At 51.5% G+C, this 20,789-nt stretch overlaps 1 protein-coding gene across 8 annotated transcripts in view; it reads left to right on the top strand.

Moving 5' to 3' along the window:
* The window catches only part of MAPT (microtubule associated protein tau), a 47,878-nt gene that overhangs the window by 18,291 nt on the left and 8,798 nt on the right, over positions 1 to 20,789 (top strand). For 2 of the 8 annotated variants that reach the window (XM_086766844.1, XM_086766845.1), the window contains exons 2-10: positions 4,078 to 4,166; positions 5,512 to 5,598; positions 6,988 to 7,074; positions 8,694 to 8,759; positions 14,846 to 14,901; positions 16,105 to 16,284; positions 17,406 to 17,538; positions 18,155 to 18,205; positions 18,654 to 18,919. In XM_086766844.1, coding sequence (XP_086622970.1) covers positions 4,094 to 4,166; positions 5,512 to 5,598; positions 6,988 to 7,074; positions 8,694 to 8,759; positions 14,846 to 14,901; positions 16,105 to 16,284; positions 17,406 to 17,538; positions 18,155 to 18,205; positions 18,654 to 18,919 — 999 coding nt within the window. In that variant the 5' untranslated portion in view covers positions 4,078 to 4,093. Of the gene's footprint in view, positions 1 to 4,077; positions 4,167 to 5,511; positions 5,599 to 6,987; positions 7,075 to 8,693; positions 8,760 to 11,526; positions 12,433 to 14,845; positions 14,902 to 16,104; positions 16,285 to 17,405; positions 17,539 to 18,154; positions 18,206 to 18,653; positions 18,920 to 20,789 lie in introns of all 8 variants that reach the window. The other 6 variants (XM_086766848.1, XM_086766852.1, XM_086766846.1 and 3 more) reach the window with 4 other exon arrangements.

Raw genomic sequence — 20,789 nt, forward strand, 5'->3', positions numbered from 1 at the left:
TCAGCTCTCAAACCAGTCGAAGGCTCGGAGGCCGCTCTTCTGTGATCCTTGATCACCGGGAAAGCAGCTCCAAGCCTGGTAGTGAGATACGCTGCGCACCAGCCAGCGTCTCATCGTAGCACTGGTGAGAATGGCAACGCGATTGCGGCTGGCGGCAGGAGATGGCCGAGCTCTCACCAGTTAAATTCACTTCTCAGGCAAACCGTGTTTATATTCAGGGCCCTAATTAGGTTGCACATGAAGAGCAAAAACCTACGCTGCCACTGCCAGAAGCCAGCCTGTTTCTCCTGCTCCTGGCAGTAAAAACTTTGTTCCCCTGCTTGCCTCCTCACGTGCCGTGTTGCGCAGCTCAGAGTGCCGGCTCGATACGCCTCTTCTCTCAAAAGGTGGGCTGTGGGTTTGGAAAATGTGAGGTTTGGAGGAGCTGTTAATGATGGGCCAGGCTGTTGCTTTTCAGATAGCGTCCCTGCGTAACAAGAGTAGTTCTGCTGGAAATGGATAAGATCCTTAGGAGGGTTTGTGCTTTATCTGTCACGCAGAGGGTGCTGCCGAAGTTTATCTCTGCGCAGCTCTCCTTGGTGTAATTATTCACTACTGAACAATTGCTTCGAGGTGAGGCTGGTTTTACAGTTTTTTAGAACATTTTTCCCCTTTATGTTATGTTTTTCCCCATGAGGGATTTCCCCTTCCCCCACTTGAAAAACAAGTATGATTATCATTGTGGACTTTTTTCAAAATTCAACGTGTTTTTTCAAATGCACAGTTTTCAGACCACCTTTGTTTAAAATGTCTAATCTCAAATACGCAGTTTTGGTAACATTTAAATTCTTTTTAGTCATATTAATTTGTTAGGCAAGTGAAAACCCGAAGAAAAGCTGAGACTTTCCCACCAGAACAAGAAGGGGTTTGCGTATTGGCAATTCAGTTTTGCTTCTTGGTTTCAACAGATCTGTCCCCAAACGGCGCATCGTCAGTACGGTTTTGAGCGAGCAGTGCTTTTAGCTGACGTCTACAGTGGGTGAAAAAGAAAGAGGGAGAGAATGAAGTTCAGCATCCGTTGGAGAAGCATCAGATATCCTCACAGATGCTATTCCTGTATGACTGTATGGCCTGCGTATGTCAAATTCTGCTGGGAGAGCTTTGCAGCTTGGCGGTGACGGTGGCGGCGGCTCGCTCGTCCTTATGCATTGAGTCGCTTTGCGCGCTTGATGTTCTTTATTTGCTGCTCTGGTGCTGGTGAAATTCCATCAGCCCTGTTGTAATGGGTTTAAATCTCAGCCCTGCCCGGCCTTGGGGGGCGAGCTGTAGGAAATGCTTCACGAGCTGCTCGGGAGGGGAAGCGCTCGTGGGAAAGGCGTCTGTTGAGTGGGCATTTGCTCAGCCAAAAGCAAGATGCTGTGGGAACCGTCTGGGAGCCGGATCCCCCTCCCCGCCCCTTGGCTCAGTCCAGTTTGAGGGGTTTTGGTTCTTCTCCTCCACTGGCTGCTGCACGCGGTGGCTCAGGCGTGGAGCGGCTCTGCTCCTCTGCCTGCAGACGTGGCAGGGGGACGTTGTGCTTCGTATGCTGGGAGATGCTCAGCTCTCCATAGCAAACTGCATCAGCCCCCAGAATCATCCTGTCCAAATTAACGAGCATCCGGGGCCTTCCATAAGCTGCAGCCAGGTTTTGGGTGTTCTCAGGGTCTCCTTGAGTGGTTTTTTGATGGATCTTTGTGGATTTTAGTGGTGCTTTTTCCCTTGTAACAGAAAAGACAGTTCTTTCTCCTTTGTCTCTGAAAAATCAATGGCTGCATCCTCCCGAGCCCACCTCCAGTCCTTTAGCTCCGAGACGACTGAACCCTGCCACGCGTGGAGCTCGGTGGGAACAAGGGCTGTCTCTGCCCAGCTCTGGGTGTGACAGCATTGAATGCCTTCTTGCAAAGCTCGGACAGATAGCAAGATCGTCAGCTTCTCTGAAAAACCCCCGGCCGTTTCTTTGTGCTGAAAAGCCCCGGCACTGGCGGGTCAGCAGGAAGCGGGGTGACAGTCAGCCCTGCGACCAGGCAGCCCCGCGCGCCCGCCAGCAGATCCGCTGCTCTTTGCTGAATCACTGCTCGCTGTTGTTGTGCCGGGCTTGCACAGATGCTAAATGCTCTGTTCAGAGGAAAAGTGGAAGATGATCTGCTGCATCACATGCTGTCCGTGGAGCCAGCAGATGAGCCTCCGGCGAGGCGTGCGAGCTCGCGAGCTGTCAAGCTGGGAGTCCTCCCTGGGTGGTGTTCCAGGAAATTCTTGTCCAGAGGCAAGAAAGGATTAAATGTGTCTTTCCAGAGAGATTGGGGGAAACATTAATTGCTCCTCTCCGAAAATCAGATGGGAGGAAGAGAGAAGAGGAGGCAGCGAAAGGAAGCAGGAAGCCTCATTTAAATCTGGCACAGCAGGTTTGTGAGTGGTTTGCCTCGGGGTCTCCAGTTGGGAAGCGAAGATGTTAGTATCTGTAGGTGTTCAGTGAGCTGAGCCGGGCTGGGAGGACTCTTGGGGACCATCAGTTGTGAGTGGGGTAGGAACTGCTTCTCCTGGCCACGTTTTCCTACCAAGAGGCAGGGCAGCACGTGGGGAAAACCGTACCCAGTGCCATGTGCTGGTTGGCATTTGGGGCAGAGAGAGCACTCTTCTGTATGTGCACACACACAAACACGCACTCGAGCAGCGCATCTGCGTGTCATTTTACACTCATGTTCGTGCCCAAGCTGCTTTTGTGCCCTGTTTACCAGATTAACATCGTATTTCAGTATTTCAGTGCTAAGTAGACCTCTAAACAGTATCAAGTGGTGGCCAGATGAGATGAGGAGATGACCAGTATGATCCTTTGGGCTCTGGGAGGAGGGCAGCTATATGGCCAAATAACTAAGGCCCACCATTTTGACGGAAAAACTTAGGAACTTAATCCTCTCCTAGTTTATACTTCCATTTTTACGGGTCATTTCCTTTCAGGACGAATTCTCAAACTGGCTTGGTGCAGTTTTGTCAAATGGCTTTGTAGCTGTGTAAGGCAGAAATTAAATTGCATCGTCATCTTGCTAAGGCTTAAAAAAAGCTGAGTGAGAGATCTGGTTACTGGCGTTGGAGTTTCTCCTCCGTAGTTCCATATCTCCAGTTAATTCATTGCCAGCAAGCAAAACCACGCGTTTGTTTCCCTGCTGCTGGTAACCTGAGCTTCGTTGCTGGGTTCATTCGCTCCTGACAGTCATGGCAAACGTGCGATTACACTAACAGCTGGTTATTAATCACTGCCGGTGATTGTAATTATATCAGCTATTAGGAAGTCGACTAAAAGTAATGTCTGTCCAACCAGCATGGAGAATAAGGAGAAACGTGGTCTCTATTTCACATAAGTGGATGATGTTTGCTGGCGACTTCATTTCCTTTTGCGGGTAGATGCACGTTAGAAAAATAACTCTGCATTTTAGCACCTTTCTACTTCCACTCCAGTGGAACAGCCCCAGCTCTCCCAGCCTGGCCTCACAGCAGAGCTGCTCCAGCCCTCTCAGCATCTGCGTGGCCTCCTCTGGACCCTCTCCACCAGCTCCACGTCCTTCTGCTGTTGGGGGCTCCAGAGCTGGACGCAGCGCTTCAGGGGGGTCTCACCAGAGCGGAGCAGAGGGGCAGAATCCCCTCCCTCGACAGCTGCCCACGCTGCTGGGGATGCAGCCCAGGGTGCCGTTGGCTTTCTGGGCTGCAAGGGCGCGTTGCCGCCTCGTGTTGAGCTTCTCGCCCACCAGCAGCCCAAGTCCCTCTCCTCAGGGCTGCTCTCCATCCGTTCTCCGCCCAGCCTGTGTTTGTGCTGGGATTGCCACGACCCAGGTGCAGGACCTTGCACTTGGCCTGGTTGAACTTCATGAGGTTTGCACGGGCCCAACTCTCCAGCCTGTCCAGGTCCCTCTGGATGGCATCCCTCCCCTCCAGCGTGTCGACGGCACCACACAACTTGGTGTTACTGGCGAACTTGCTGAGGCTGCACTCAATCCCACGTCACCAACAAAGGTGTGTTGTGTCAGGTTTTACCTGACGGGTGTTTGTTTTTCCTCTCCTCTTCAGGTGACTTTGCTGAGAGATGGCGGAGCAGCGTCAGGACGTCACCATGATGGATGATCACGCAGCTGGCCAGGAGAAGCACATCCCATCAGGTGAGCACCTCTAGGAGGAGAGAATGACCTGAGTGAGGAGAGCGAAGCCAGCGTGGCGGCGTGAAGGGTCCTTGGGGATGGCCGGGAGGAGATGGTATGTGTGTCTGGAGGGTTACCACGGATCAGCTGGCTGCAGCCAGCGGACAGTGGGTAGCCCACAAGATGCTCTGATGTTCATAGTCGTAGGAAAATGCTGCTGAGGTGATTGCCCAGCAGGAGCAGAACAGCCCCAGTATCCAGACCAGTGATGATGTTATTGCTGCAGCTTTGCAAACACGTGTTTCTGTGTTCACTCCTTATTTCACTGTAAAAATAAAGCACTGCTTTTATTTGGAGACACAGCTCAAGGATGCTGCTTGCTGCCTGCTTTTCTCACTTGCACAGGGAGATGGGGAGAACTGAACAGAGAGCTCTGGGAGCGGGGCCATGCGGGAATCTTTCGCCCCGTATTTCAGACCTGCATTTCTCAAGAAGCCTTTCTTTTCTCATTCCACCATGCTCCACAATTGAGCTTGGAAACCAATGTAACGCTAGCAAACCTGGTGGGACTCACTCCCGGTTATGCTCCATATAAACATCATCTTAATTTTCTTTTCTTGAGGTGCTTTGGACACGGCTTACACCAGATGAATGGATTGTCTCTGTCCTGGAGAGAATCCACAGCATCCATTCATCCCGGGTTCTGTAATGCATTTCAGTCTGATGGCTCCTCTCAGCTTGTAGCCTTAGCTTGGCACCTCGCAGGTTCCCAGGGACTTTGCTTATGTTAGTTTGAATCTTCTTTTCTGAGTAATTTTCTCCAGTTCTCATTATTTTATTTGCCCAGACTCCTTGCAGAGAGGAGACTTGTGCCTCTTGCCCTGCTCTTCCAAAAGATGACTTTTGCAACCAGGTCTTCACACAGTACGTTACACGCTACACCGGGCCCTTTACAAAGACTCACTGGTTTGCAATGGTTAGAATTAACACATCATGGAAGTGTTCAGCAGCCTGCTCTGGGAGGGAGGCTAACGGCTCCAGAGAGGACAACAGTGACTCAGAAGCTGTACTTCTTTTCTGCTTAGGTTGCTAAGATCTCCTTTCCTGCTTGTGCCATGTTTTGCTGTTTCTAGCGCTCCGGTTCACTGGGCTTTTCTTTTGCTGATGGGTTTCCGCTTGTTCCTTTTGGTGATGACACTGGTGCTTTTGGTTGGCATTTTCACGCTTTGCTTGCTTATTAGTTCAGGTGTTTTATACTTTCCAGTTACACTTTCTTACTGCTACGGAACTGGGCAATCAGAGTTCGTAACACGCAGGCCATAATTCATAGCCAAGGACTTGTTGTAAGTATTTGAATGTTTTCCAGGCTATCCCCTTCAGATACCAGTCGATGATGGATCGGATGAGCCTGTTTCTGAAACATCTGACGCTAAGAGCACCCCAACTACGGAAGGTGGGAGCTCTTTGACTTACTGCTTTGAAACCATGATGGATGGGGTTGTGGTAAACCTTGCCGAGAGGCTCGCCGTGCCGCGTTCTGGTGGGGTTTCTCAAGGGGAGCGTCTGCGCTCTCGGGCAAATGTTCTTCATTAGCCTCATCGCCGGCGGTTTGCCGCTCTGCAGAATGAGATAATGAGCTTTAAAGGTGGAGAGTGGGTTGGAACGCAAGGGAAGGCGACGTGTTTATTACAGTTCAAGAAGTTGCTTGCAGTTTGTTTCCTGCAGACTTTTTACACAGTGACCATGAGCTTCCGTTAGCTCAGCGCAGCTGGGACCAGTCCACGTTGTGTGCTCCCAGGGCCGAGGTTTGAATCGTTGCGCTCCCCCAAGATATTGACAGCATGTCCTGGTCACTGCGTTCCTTTTCAGAGTCAGCTGTACCTCATAGCTCTTTTTTTGCCCCCTTTGTATTTGTATATTCATTAGTACAGCATCATTCCTGCTGGAAGGATGAGGTGGGCAGAGCCTATACATAAAACAAGACTTCGTGCTGGTGTGAGGTCGTATTGGTAGGACGCAGGGGATGTCTCTGCTGCTCCAGAGTGTCATCTGAATGCTATGTTTGCAGAAAGAGCCTAATTCCAAGGTGGTCTAGAGACTTGTTCACTATTTTAATTAACTGCACTTTTTGTATTCCTCTGGCTGCTTTAATACCAAGTGTCTGCCTCTTGGAGACTTCAGGTAAAGGCATGAGTTTGCCAAATTTATCTAAAGGAAGGGTGGACAGAGATGCTGACCGACCCGCTGGAGGTGTGGGCCGACTGATTGTGAAGCGGCTCTGTTCCTGAGAACGTGGCTCAAGAAATCAGTATGTAGAACCTGGCTGGGGCACAAAGGGATGCTGTCCCTCCTTCCAGTTGGACTGGGGCTGTCCCGATGAGCAGACACCCCTCTGGTAGAGGGAGCCAGGTATCTGTCTGTCTCAGAGTTGCTCGGAGTGCGACGCAGTCGCAGTGCTTGGATGGTTTATGAAGGTATCCGCTGGGAGCCGTTCTTTCCCGCTCCAGACCAGCGATGTCCTTGTGCAGGTAGCGTTGCCGCGCGTGCAGATCAGGCACCAGTGGCTGTCTTTGGCTGTGCATTTTCAGGCAGTTCTGGTGGTAAAGCCTTCAGCTGCGTAAGGAGTGCGCTGGAGATGTGTGGTTTGTGTGGCAGAGGGGACAGCTCGCGGTGTCCCTGCGGCACTGGCTTCGCTGTGTCGTGCTTGGTTGTCTCCCTCCACGAGCACTGGCTCGATGCAGGGAGTCGGGTGCTTTACTGAGCAAAACATTCTTCAGGCGTGTCCTGGCCTCCGCAGGGTTTTGCCGCTCGATGGCTATGTGAAAGCTGCGTTGTTTTTCAGATGCCACAGCACCTTTAGTGGAGGAAGGAGACCACGAGGATCAGGGTGGTGTCGAACAGCACGGGGAGATCCCAGAAGGAACCACAGGTGAGGGAGACCAAGGTGCAGTTTCATCTCTTGATGCAGACAGAGCAGAGAGCTGGAATTGTCAGTGCTTAAAAATAAAACTGCAAAACCTCTCAGAGGCATACTTTGCTCCTGATGCGTGCTTCTTTCTTCTCCACAGCCTGCAGAAATAATTTCTAGCTTACAGCTTTCCTCTTGCCTTCCCCATCCTGGGGGAAACTCGCAGCCTTTTCTTCTCTCTTTCTCAGCTGATCTGACAATCTTTCTCTCTGGTGTCTCTGTGGTGGCTTTAGCCTCCCGTCTCTAGGCTAAGCGCTTACCTGCAGATCCCGGTCATCTCTGCCCCTTTGCCAGCAGCCCCGCTTTGCTGGCAGAGCGAGGCGGTCACCGCAGGGCCTTGCTGCTTGCCTCACCGGCGCTCTCGCTCAGCCCAGCCCATGCGGTTGTCTTTGAAGTGGCAGGTGAAAACCAGGCCACTGCAGCAGTTCTTTGGTTACCGATGTGTTCTGAGGATAATGCAGAGGAAGTGAAGTGGCTAATTCAGCCTGAATGCTCTGTGGGGATCACTGCACCTGGGCCTGCTTTTCCAGGCAGGGATGGGGCTCTTTCCGAGGCAGAGTGAGATGGGGGTGAGCTGCAGCAGAGCTGTGTGTGTACGAGAGGAAAGGAGCTCCTGGGGGAGTCAGGTTGGTATGTGAAAAATGAGTGTGCGTGTGTCCTGTGTGGTAGCCATCGACTTTTCCTGAAGCATCAGGCAGGACCTGAGAAAGGTAGGGGGTGAAAATGGGCTTCTGCCAGTGCCCAGACGCTGAAACAAGCCTGCGGCACGCTCCCTCGGGCAGCCAAATTGTCTGTCCTGTACCCAGTCCCCAGGCTGCTGGTAGGGCCCTGGGCTGAAATGCAGAGCGACTAGCCTGCTAGCAAGGATGACAGTCTCTGTTTCAAGATCTGACTGTATCAGGGAGCCAGGAAGAAGCAATGTGACCTGAACTCTTTGGAAAAAAATGGGAAAAACAGAGAAAGTCTTGGTTTGATGCTAGAACTGTGACATACAAATATAATTGATTAAGCTGGTTTGAAAGTGGTCATAATAAATTGAAAAAAAAATCTGATAGAGACAAACCATCATTGCTATGAGGAAAACTCTGCTTCTCTAACGTACCAGTGTTCTGAAGTGTCAGATTTATACCAGTCTCGGACTTACTGGTGTCAGATGGCCTCGGCAGAGTTCATCTCGGGGAGCTAGCTAGTGTCACCGAGAAGGCAGGGCTCAGGTAAGAGACATTCATGAGTGCTGCTGGGAATGTCAATGCTAGGCGGGGTGGAAGAGGGGATATAAATCCACAAGTTCCCCAGCTCCTTACCAGCTTGTTTTCTGCCCCTCTGCCTGAAGCAGCTTGTACTAACCCACCACCCAGGGTGTGTGGGTTGGTGAAACACTCCTCTAGTCTGGGACAGCACAAGCCGAGTAAATCTAGCTAGATGCGCCGTCAGCATGGGCTCATTTCCCTTCTGATGCTCCTAGTACAGCGCTGATGGGCAGAATCAGCAGGGAGGTAAATACATTCTCCAGACACATGCTTAGACTTTAATTCTTGTTTTGATCATGCTTTCCCCTTCTCTCTCTGAACTGGGACCAGCTGAAGAGGCGGGCGTAGGAGCCACTCCCAACCTGGAGGACCACGCTGCAGGAGATGCCGCTGAAGGTCAGTGAATCATCTGTTGCTGGGGTCCAGTTATTGCTGCCCACACGTTGCGGCTGGGAATTTTCTTCTGTGATGCAAATACTCTGCACTCTACGAGCAGTTGCGCAGTTCTCCCTGTTCCTGACAGAGGAGGGTCATACATGCTTTGAATGTTCCGCATACTCGTTTCAGGGAACTGCAGCTTTTCACGCACCAAATTTCTCTCTCAAATGACTGAAACCCTGGTGCTTGTTTGTCTGGTTGCAAAACAGGGCATCCTCCAGGCTAGGAAAGGTAGTAAACGGAGCCGAGATGGCGCCGTTCGCCAGGAGGAACTGCTCAGCATTGAACGGGGTCGGTTTTGGACCCTGCGTGTCACGCATGAAAGAAGTGAATTGTTTCTCTAATTACTGTCTCTCTTTCTAACTTGAGACATGTCTTAACCCTGCTCACTGGTACCCTGACTTTAACGTTAGGGTTTTTTTTCATCCCAGTTTTAGGGAATGTGACTGACAAAGGCGGGCAACGGTGGGCGGTGAGCGTTTGTAGAGCATTAATTGTGCGTCTGCTCAGATGAGCCAAGAAATTATCCAGGGAGCTCTTGGCTGTCTGGAAAGCCTCTCTTGACTCTGCTCAGTTCTGACTTGATGGAGAACTTCAGGATGGGATTTTCCCAAGCCCTCAGTGCTAGCTTTGTTCTGTGCCCAGTGGGGCAGACTTAAGGGTTCAAACTCACTTTGATATTGCTGTCTTGCTAGCACTGACATGCCACAGTGCTCATTTGTTGCACTAGTTAAAATTTTAGCTAAACTCCATTTTGTAAGGGAGTTTTCTGTGCAATAGACGTAAAAAATTCTTCCAGTTGCTTGGGCAGCGTCTTTCCTCCTCGTGGCTGCATTAGTGCGTTTACAGACATCCATGTCTTATAAAGCAGTGAATAGGGCTTTGCCTTCTCAGCTCAGGGCAGAATTCAGCTCATCTTTGCTTTCCACACGCAGATGAGCACAGCTATGTGCAGTCTGCTCCCTGCAATTAAAACCTTTGCTTGCCTGTCCAGTGTTTCTTGGACTAGCAGCTCTTCTCTATTTAAAACAGCGGTACCGCTACGAAAAAGAAATCAAGATTGTTAGTGGAAGGGGGGTGAAGTTCTCTCTTCCGTCTGCACTGTTCAGTCCGGTTCTAGCTGCTGCTTCTCACCAGATTTATGTGAAGACGTTTCTCCTGGAAACTTTCAGCTGTCAGACATGGGGACATGCAGCTAGCCGGAGCTCGGATGTGACCTATATATGACACTTCTGGGTTCCTAAGTAAAGAGTTACTTCTCTGAAAGTGGACTTGTAATCATAGAATCGTTTAGGTGGGAAAAGACCTTTAGGATCATCGATCCAGCCGTTAACCTAACACTGCCAAGTCCACCACTAAACCACGTCCCTAAGCGCCACATCTCCAGGTAATAACACGCTGCTTCCTTTTAATGACGGTCTGGTTCTTTTTGATTTGGAGGAGAATATTAATAACAACGCACAGAGTCAGGGATATCTTGTTACTAGCTACCTTAATTTTTTGTGGTGGGGGATTTGGAAAGACGATCTTTGCAGTGAAGATAGAGCGTGTTAAAACGCCTTTGCGGTCTCAGGTGAGGAAGCGTCTTCTGATTCACAGTTTTTGCTGTGCTGACATTCTGCCAGCTCTTGACCTTGTGCTGCACGTTTGCCTCAGAACCGCTGACTTGTTCCGGAGGATGGGAGCGCAGCTAACGAACTGGCTGTCCACATCCCTGCGCCGGCGGTCCTTCACGGTCCTGTTGTTTGTTTGCGGAAGAAATGAGCCAGCACGATTTGCTGGCTGCTGCATAAACACCTTTCCAAATGCCTGTGGTTAGCAAAGGTGTTTCCTGATGCCACATCTCAAATATTACCTGCCAGCAGGTGCCAGTTTAGGATTTCTCTTCAACCACAATTTCCGAGGTGTTTGTGTGGTAGTTTCACTTAACCGTTATGGTCAAAGTGGGGAGGACATTCAAGTCAGTCTTGACTTCTTCTTTTCTTGTTTTAATCTAGTTTGTTAATCTAACAGAGCACCAGTTGAAATCTCAGTACTGAAGTGCTCTGATCTAGGCTCGTTAGTTTACCTGATCGGTGCTCAAAAAGACCGCAATATGTGAAGCTGGGCAAATTTGTAGTACAAGATGCATGTTCTTCCCAGGGCATTTGGCTTTAAAGCAATTTACCTTCGTTCAGGGTGAATTCTCTATTGCTCAGTGCATCTTAGCTGCAGTTGAGTGAATTTCTAACAGAAAAATTCCACCTCAACTAGAATATATGGCTTAATACAGCAGTTGTTGGGTGAAATTGTGAAGGTCTGTGTCATGCGATCAGCGATAGAGCAGAATTCTCTCTTTTACTCACCCCCCACCCCCCCAGAAAAAGGAGAGATCAATCTGTGTCTCTGTGACCTTCAGTTTTGGGTTTTAAATGTCACACTTGCACAGTCCGGAGTGGCTGTGGCCACATTTTTACTTACAGTCCTTTCAGCTGAGGCTGTCTGCTCCACGGGCTGTCGAGATCCACAGCAGTAGGAGAGGAGATAGGAGTCCTCTTCCCCAAGCTCAGTAGCAATGGAAATGTTCTGGAGAACAAAGCCGAGGTGGTTTGAGCTCTGGGAGGGTGTACTACTCTAGGTAGTAGAAATCCTTAGTCTCTGTTCAGCATTATGTATGTGACTACTTATTTGACATGCCTGTGCTAATTATTTGCCCATGCTTCATACCTCGCGTCTTCAACTTCAGGGGAGCCAAGCTCTCCAAAGCTACAGCCTGGCCCTCAGGAGCCTGTGGGAGATGCAATAAAAGGAGAAAGCCAGCCCACAAAGCAGGTAGCTGGGGTTCTTCAGCAGCCTCTTCTGTCGCCTGAAACAAAGGCTAAAACAGCAGCTCCCACCAGAATCGAGGTCACCATCCCAATACCCCTGGATATGTACCAAGACTCCAGAGCGTCTGAAGACACCAAGGAGTTGTGGGATCGTCGAGGCACAGAAGGCATTGGTGTAGATCCAGCGCGGGGAGCAGAGCTAGTGCGCGCTGAGGGGTTGGCAGGAGCAGGCGGCACAGATGACTCCCGTATTAAAGATGGGCCATCTCCCATATGTACCACAGCCCTGTTAAAAGAAGATGCCAGTGGAAAGGAAAGAGATGAGGACCGTGATATTGATGAAACTTCTGAGCAGGATTCGCTTTTCCTGGTGGGGCAGCATGTTTCACCGGGACCTGAAATGGTCTTGTGTCCAGCAACAGCCAAAGAAGCTCTTGAAGAATACGCCTTTGAAGAAAACAAGTCCAAAGATGTCCTCAGAGACATCCCAAGGGAGGCACTTCTTGTTGAAACAGAATCACAGAAAGCAGGAGAGAACCAAGAGGAGAGGAGGCAGCCGTTGAGAGGGGAAGAAGACACAGAGGCCACCCCATCAGAGCCTTCTGAAATCATCTCTCAAAAAGAAGGTGAGCCTGGGGAGGGAGAAGATTCTGGACCTTTAACAGAAAGAGCCAAATCCTCTGTTGAGTTAAAAGATGATGTGGAAGACAAAGATGCTCCTTTGGAAGAGGCTGTGCCAGAGACAGGAGAATGTCGAACACCCAGGAAGAAACCTCGTGCTCATGGTGCAGATAAATCCGTCAGTCGCGTCCCTCTCCTAAAAGGTGTGTGCAGCGTTTGCCTGCCCTGAGCTCGTGTTGCCGATGGCTTGCTCACGACAAGGCTGCCTGAACCGGTCCTTCAGCTTGCTGCCACCTCTCGAATCCTGCTTGGGAAATGGCCTGGACCTTTGCTGCGACCTGATCTACAACGTGCCGCTGCTTCTCCCTGCCCTTCCTTCCCCCTTTAGTTTAATCCTGGATGTCCTGGCACACCTGCCAGACCCCCGCGCTTCGGTTTTGCGTCCCTTGCATGGTGCTAGCGTGTTCCTGATCATGCTTTGTTCACCTGTTTTTGTTTTGATTTCCTTGGATCTATGGGGTGGGCACCTTAACTCACGCCTGGCACCTTCCCGGAGAAGTCGAAGACCGGATGGATGTTGTTCCGGCATGTTGGAGTGGGGCTAACCCGGCACACGCTGCAGCTTGTTCCGGCAAGACACGTGCCATCTGGTTTGCATGTGTCCGCTGTCCGGTGCAATAATTCTTTCCTAAAAAGGAGGGAGGAGGAAAAAGACAAGTGAGATGGCAGGTCTAACCGTGGAAGAAGCTCCGTGTTGGTCCTGTTTCTTGGACTTTTGCCTTAAATACCCGCTGCTGTGTGCTGTTGGAGCCGAAGTCTGCACCTAGCTGGACCTTGGCCCGCTCCAGGGCGGGTCCCACGCTCTTACGAAGCGTACGGCTCCAATCCCGGTTCTGGACGGTGCGTCCCTGGGTGGTGCCTGAATTTGGGGTGTTTTGCGGGAGCTGCCTGTGCGCGTGGAGGCCTGGCTCTGGGCCGTGTGTGTCGCTGGGCTGGGAGGGCCTGGAGCTGCGGTGTTCCTGCAGCGATCTCACTCTTGGCTGTCTGAGTTCTTCCCTCAAATCATGAATATCCCTGCCAGCAGAGCGGCTCTTAGACCTTTTCTTTCTGCAAGAGCTATTTTCCACCTTTACTGGGGCTCAGAGGGGTGTCGCTAGGGGCCCTGCTCCGAGGCCAAAGGCAGGTTTTGCACTGAATTATGTTAAATCAGCTGGAGCAGCGGAACACGCGTCAAAACCCGGTGATGCCTCACCGTGCTGTACCTCAGCTCCGGCTGTCCAGAGCCTGGCCTGGGGGAAGCTCTGCCGCTGCATCCCAAAAGCTGGCTTGACTGCTTCCATTAGCCTGGAAATCCCGCTCGCTGCCTCTCTGGTTTGCGGCAGAGAGAACGGTGCTCTTTGCTGCGCAGGGTTCACGAAGAAATTGTTGATGTAGCTTTTTCCGTGGGAGCTAAAGCTCATAACATATTTCTTGTTGCTCACCACCTGATAAGCCAGCGGGAAGCTTCGCTGCAGGGCATCAGCATGGCTTGCTGTCGCTCGCGTCGGAGCCTGACAACGGTGGCGGGCTGGGGATGCACTGCCTAGAGCCAACCAATTTCTGATTCCATAGGAGGAATTTCTTTAATTATTTAATGGTCTTTTCCTTCAAAGACAGAGATACTTCATGGCTGTTCAGCTCCAGCCTCGCTCCAGTCTGTAATTTAACGGAATTTGGGGAGGATAGTGCATCCGGCAGCTCAGGGAGTGCTTGCTGGGATGGGTCAGTGCCGGTTTAACAACGTTGTTCTCGTCACTGGGAAAGGGCTGACCCCCCAGGGCAAGTTTCCAAAACACTGGGGAGAATATCAGGGGCTTTTCCTCCCAGGATAAGGAGGAATTAGCTGAAGACTGGGAAGAGGGGCTTTGTTGTGAGTGCAAACATGACTTCCTCCCTGTTTCTAATCTCCTAATTAGCAATACTGCAGCCCGTTGTGCTTATAGAACAAACACTGCAATATCATCAGTCACTCTGTACCTGATATGAGTCAAGTAGGACAGCAGCTCGAGCCTTAAGACCCTGCAGAGTCTGACGGAGATCGAAGGCGTGCTGTCTGCTGGGAGGCAGAAAGCGGTGTGGCAGGAGAGAGGGGAGGTAACGGTGGCTGGGTAGAAAAATGCTTCGCGAAGTTAATAACACACTGAACAACTTTAAATGAGATCGTGGGCAACCTGGTGCTGCTACGATTGGGGCATCCTTCAGTTCTAGTCTCTATTTATACGATTGTTAGAACCAGGGGGTGTTTTGGAGAGGGAGACTCGTGTTTAGGGTTGACGAGAACAGTTCTATCCTAAACTGGGCCGATGCTACTGGAACTGAGTGCAAATCCGGACAAAATCCTCTCACACAGACCTTGTCGCGTGTGGCTGATGCTTCAGTGATGACTAATGCACTATTGCCTGTGCACAGAATAATCTGTTAACCCAGGAAGAATGTGTTTATGAAGTATTTCTGCAAGAAATGAGTGACTTTGGGATGTTTCTAAGTGTAGGATTTGATTTGAAGGAGAGCAGGAACATGTCAGCAGTTCAGTGACCAGTCCCAAGAAGTGTAACTGTGTGTGTTTCCATTTGTCAGGTCGTGCTGACAGCAAAGACAAGGAAGGGACTGAAGCTGAGGAAAAGAAACCGAAGGTAAGCTAAAAACAAAACCAGAGGCAATGTCAACCCTCTCAGTGCTGCGCGTGCTCCTGAGTCCCTCTCCTGCTCTCCTGGGCTGCAGCTGTGCCTCTTAGGAAACCTTGCCATCATCTTCCATTCTTCTGTCTGTCTTTCAAAGTGGTTTTATTTTTTTCTTCCCTCACCCTGGTTTGGATGGTGCAATCTGTGGTGACCTTTGAGAGCGAGGAAGCGAACCAAATCTAAAACAAACATGGTTCATGGAGCTGGGTGGGTGGTTAGAGAAACCATTTTCTCTGCACAAGACCAGAAAGCAGCTGACTGGCTTTACTGGGGCAAACCAGTGCGAAAGCAAACTCAAAACTGCCTTGGGCTGTACTGGGGACAAGAACCGTGACAGTGAAAAGAACGAGGTCTGTAATTTAAAAAAAATAATTAAATAATCTAGACCTTGAAGATTCTGTGTTCTAGGTAAGGAATAAAGTTCAGTAGCGGGGTAGGTTCCAGAAGTTTAAAGGTGTCTGTCGCACGGCTGATTTGGAGGAGGTTTAGCTCAGCTGGCCGTTACCCCGGCTCGTGCCTGGGTCAGATAATGGACAAGCTGATGGGCAGTTTAGTGGGTAAAGAGTTAAAGTTGAGAAATACAATTATTTTCAATGTGAAATTGTATCAGGCTAGGCATTTGACAGTGATACCAAGCAATTATCTAGATAAAAACCAGTGATTCGTTACCAGAAAGCAGGTATGGTGGGGTTGAGCCCTGGGAGCAGTCGCCTGTCCCTCCCAGCAGCGCCGGTGCTGGTGGTGCTGTACCTCGCAGTGCCGTTGCCAGTGGAGCACATGCAGAGTTTGGGGGAAAATGGAGCCGTTCAGGTGGTCAAATGTGCCACTGGTGTGGGGGGCGCTGGCAAGGGCAGGCTGTCCCGGGGTGACGTTTTCCCCAGAAAGCGGCTTGGGTGTTGCTGCAGCAGGTGGGAGGAATAGAGCTGAGGTATCCCATGGCCACCGCTGCAGCCGTGGGACCCCAGCAGTGCCCCAGGCCCCTCAGCTCTTGCCCAGCTCTGTGCTGCGAGGAGAGGGCAGCACCAGCCACCGCCTGTCCCACACCCACTTCTGTATTGCACCTTCTAATCCTGTTTAATGTCAGTGATCCCCTTTTGTTTTCCTCCCATACTGATTTTTTTTTTGTTCCATTTATATTTTGTTTCCATGTTTAAGAAATCCTCACCTTCCACTGCCAAACCCTCAGGTGATAGACCCTCCATCCCCCCCCAACGACACACCTCCTCTAGCACAGCCCCTTTGAAAACGCGCTCCAGCCCTGCTTCCGCCTCTAAACGAGTCTCTTCTGTCACATCCCGACCTGCCAGTACGGGAACGCAAGAAACGAAAGCCAAGGTAAGGAAATGGGATGTGAGAGGCAGAGCTGCCGTGGGGAATACCCTATGGAATTCCTGACCGGTCTGGCAGTGCTTGGCTGAGCAGCCTCTCCGTGTCCCGTTCAGCGGAGAGGGCGGGATGTGCCTCCCCTTCGCCTTCCAGTGGCTGCGGCCAGGCTTGGCTCCAGTTTTGGTGTTTGAAGCGACTGGGTTCATCTCACCAGCACGCGGGCAAAAATACCTCCTTGCTGCCGGCTGTCTCTTGGTCTCCTGCGGCGTTCCCAGGTCCCTTAGTGCTCTTCCGTGCTCCTCTTTGTTTTGCGGCTTTATGCTGCGTTTGGTGGGCGCGTTGGCTATAAACAGCAGATGTGTTTGAAATGTGCCAGAGCCAGACCTGCCAGGTGCTACGCCGGGAATCGGAAATGCACACGCGTCCGTGGTTATTCCACAGTGTGAAAAGGAGCTTGGAGTTCCCTCTGTGGTGGTTTGTCGTACAAATACGCCCGTGGTGAGGGAAGGAGCGGGGATTGCAGGGTGCAGACAACGGGATATGGTTTTACCGTGGTAGGGATTGTGACGGCTCTGCGCTGGCTCCCCGCTGCCTTGGGAGCAGTGAATTTTCACGTGTATCTGTTTTGTGAGCTTTTGTACCCAGACTAGCATTAAAAAGCAATAGATCTGGGGAGGCTTTTTTTGCGTTTTGCCATTTCAGATTATGTCCGCGTTACGGTAGTGTATTACAGCTTCTCCGTGCTTGGAGTCTGGCAACGTGCTCCTAACTAGAGCCTCTCTTTTGCATAAATTTTCAGCAGGACAGGGGAAACAAAACAATGAAATTTAAAGGACAGAGGAGCTGAACATACTTTTTCACCAGGCCCGAGTGTGCAATCGATAATGTAGCTGAAGCTGAGCTCACTTGGGAAGGCGGCACAGCCGCTCTGCCAGCCCAGGAGCGACCGTGCAGTGGCTGTGGGAGGTGTGAACTGGCAGATGCCTGTGTTTGGGGAAACCCCTGGGAGCTCCTGTGGGCTGTCAGGGTAGGGAGCAGGAGGGTCTCACGTGGCTCTGATCCCTGAGGAGCGATAGCCCATTCCTGGGCAGATCCCCTCCTGCATCAGCGTTTTCCCCTTGCCTCCCCAGGGCTCGGAGATGAGGGGTGGCACGAAGACGGCCACGCCGCGGTCTGCAGCTGGGCAGGCTCAGAGGAACTCGACCAACGCCACGCGCATCCCAGCAAAGACGCCCACGACTCCCAAGACACCTCCCAGCTCCGGTAAGGTGATGGCGAGAGAGGCGTGCAGCCACCTTCCCACAGCGTCTCTGACTCTAGAGGCTCTGCTTTGGTGGTGCTGTCTGACTCCCCAGGCAGTTACCTGTGGGTGGGGAAGAAATTTGTCCCAGTGGGACAAGGGCACGGCTGTCAGGCTGAGTGAGGTCTGCGTGGTGGTTCGGAGCTGCTCAGCCCTGTCACGGGGCTGTGGATGCAGAGGTAGGGATGATTTCCCTGAAGTGAGCCTTTCTGCTTTATCTGCTCTGTTCGTATAGGTGCCAGTGTGTAGGAGAGGTTGCTTTATCCCTTTGGGATTTCCTTGAGCTTGGAAGATTTAGACAGCTGCGTTTTTAAAATCCATCTATTCCTTTTCTCTTGACAATATTTCACAAAGACCAGGGGCAAGAGGATCAATTCTTCGATGGCAAGAATGGAGATTAGCCCACTATTCTCAGAGAAGAAAACCCCAGAAAGCAGCAGGCATTGTGAATTTCCATTAAAATGGTGCATTTCACTGAATATATATATTTTCCATACTTAACCAGAGCTGCATAAAACCTTAAATCAATTAAATTTCCAGCTTTATTATGTTTAAGCATCTTTCTCATTCATTAAACAGGCAGAAAGGAGCAGAAAAAACCACCTCCTGCAGCAGCGAAGTCTGAGAAAGGTGATGTTTAAGGGTTTTCTTTTCTTCTTCCATTTCTTTTCAGACTGGGGACAGTCCTAAGCTGCTCAGTGATCAGCCTTATTTAATGGCATAAATAATAAAAATAATTTTGTAAAAGTACTTCTAGATTTCAAATAGGAAAATGGTTTTGTTTGAGTGTCTTTTGTCTGTGATTTGTCATGCATGCTAACATCATGCTTGGGTGGGGATGATCCAGACAATGAAGACCGTCTTCCTTCTGAGATACTAGGAAATTGCCTTTAATCACAGTTTTCACTTTAAAAAGAAGTAGAAAGTGCAACCATCTCCCCCCTGCTACTCCTAGGAGTAGTGGGTAGGCCCTTGGACCAGGCAGATGAACCCCGTAAAGGCAGGCAGTGAGTGAGGAAGGGGTTGCGTGCTCGGATTGCTTACCCTGTGCTTGCCCTCCTCTGTCTGCAAACCTCAGGTGAGCAGCCCAAGTCTGGAGACAGAAGCGGTTACAGCAGTCCCGGCTCCCCCGGGACTCCGGGCAGCCGTTCCCGCACTCCCTCTCTGCCCACCCCACCAGCCAGGGAGCCCAAGAAGGTGGCAGTGGTTCGTACGCCACCGAAATCTCCTGCGTCTGCCAAGAGCCGCATCCAGCCGTCAGCCGCACCCATGCCTGACCTGAAAAATGTGAAATCCAAAATCGGCTCAACCGAAAACCTGAAGCACCAGCCCGGAGGTGGCAAGGTAAATGTGGAGTCTGCTTTCCAGAGACCTGTCTGTAGGGACAGCGGGTGCTGGCTGCTGCATCCGGGAGGGGAGAGCTCTCCCTGGATCAGCAGCAGCCCAGCTGGGGCAGAGATGCAGCGGTGGGCAGCCGTGCTTCAGCTGATTTCCAGCCTGAATCTGATTTGGGGGTTTTTTGGGCTGATGGGGATTGGACGCTCCTCCTGACATTGCTTGCCTCGCTGAGCGCAGTGCTGCTGTCCCGCGGAGATGCGGCTGTCATGGATTGGCACAGCAACTTACGGACTGGCTACCAGGGGAATGACGTTCCCTCGTGGTGTCCAGTTAGGGATAGCAAAACCCTGCAGCCCTAAGGAGTGGTGGGGTCAGGGTGGGGTTTCTGAATCCTGTACTGTGTGGTCTGGAGCAGTCCCTTCAACCCTGCCTCCCTTTGTTCGTTAGCGAGCAGACAAAACGGTCTCCTCCCTGCGAGGGTCCCGGGCTGGGCACGCTTTTCAGAACGTTGTGGTTTTGGATCGAACTCTGTTAGATCATGTTCTGTGGTCAGGCACCATCTTGCTACGTGGTGTGGTGTGGCATGGCTGGAACTGGTGGCATTTTCATCCTTTCAGCCACTGCTTTTCCCTCCCAGAGGGTCTGTTTCCTGAGCGGCAAAGTGAACCCTGTGCTCAGGTGCTTGGGAACCGGAGTCTCCTGTTGAACTTTACAGACCTAGCAGAGGAGCGTTTGGGTGGTGGAGTGGTTTAAGCCATTTCATCCGTGCACCCCGAGAGCAGCAGCATGCGGTTACGCAGCTCCAGCGGTGCTGTTGGTTGCTCAGCACCCATCCGGGCTTCTCTGCGCTGCCCCGTTGCACTGCGTGGCTGTGTCCTGAGGCTTTTATAAAATCCTCCTTGCTGCGTGGGTAAAGACTTGAAAGCACACGATTCCCCCGGCCGGTGAAGACCTGCTGGCTTTTATGCAGATGTTAAATGACGGAACTGCACATCTGATGGCCAGCATGGTCAGGAGTCCTTGTGTGCTCGTGCTTGCCTGCCCCGGGAGAGGATGTTGCCTTGCAGACCTTGCTCTGTGGCTGCTAACGCAGCGGGGCTGTGCCAGACCTGCCCCGGGCGCGGCGCGTGCCATTTTATGCGACTAGGTGACTCCGTGGCCCTGGATGTTTGGCGTTGGCAGGGGGGGAGGCTTTGAGATGGCTTCTCTTCACCATCATGAGTAGCAGTGTGCTTTCCCGTTTCCTGATGTGCGTTTTTTTTCCGTGGCTGGCGCTTTACTGGACAGTGCGCATTTTGCTTTGTACCACAGTCTGGGGGGGCTCTGGAGCATGGGCAGGCGGTGGGTGCTGAGCAGAGCAGCATGTGTCCTCCCAGCTGCCCCTGTCCCCGGGCCTCAGCCCTCCTGCGCGCTTAGCACAAGGTGCGAGCTTTTCCCCCTGCCCCCTCAAAACGCTTTGCAGGGGTCCCCTTCAGGGATTTTAGAAGGAACTGTAGATTATTTAAATTGTTTACTTGGTCTTTTTAATCCAGCTTTTACAAGTTTTTTTTTTCTCTGTCAGCTTCTCTCTCAGGGAACATGTTTACTGTTGTCCCTAAAAGAGTGAGAATGGCTGAATTTGGGACAACTCGTTGCTCTTTGCAGGGGAGAACGGCTGGATGCGCTGTTGGGGGTTTCGCAGGGCACCAGACTGCTCTTAGCAAAACGGTTGCAGCTGGGGCAGAAGGGGCTGATCAGCGAGTTTGATTTTAGCTGGCCAGAAGGTGGGTCTGGAGCCTGCTCTCTGTGCAGGTTCAGACCCCCAGCCCAGGGCAGCAACGGTACGCGTGCCAGGAGTCCGCCGGGCCAGGTCTCTCCCGGTATTTCTGCATTGGCT

This window comes from Chlamydotis macqueenii, chromosome 25, assembly GCF_036417535.1.
Source record: "Chlamydotis macqueenii isolate bChlMac1 chromosome 25, bChlMac1.mat, whole genome shotgun sequence".
Classification (NCBI taxonomy): Eukaryota; Metazoa; Chordata; class Aves; order Otidiformes; family Otididae; genus Chlamydotis; species Chlamydotis macqueenii.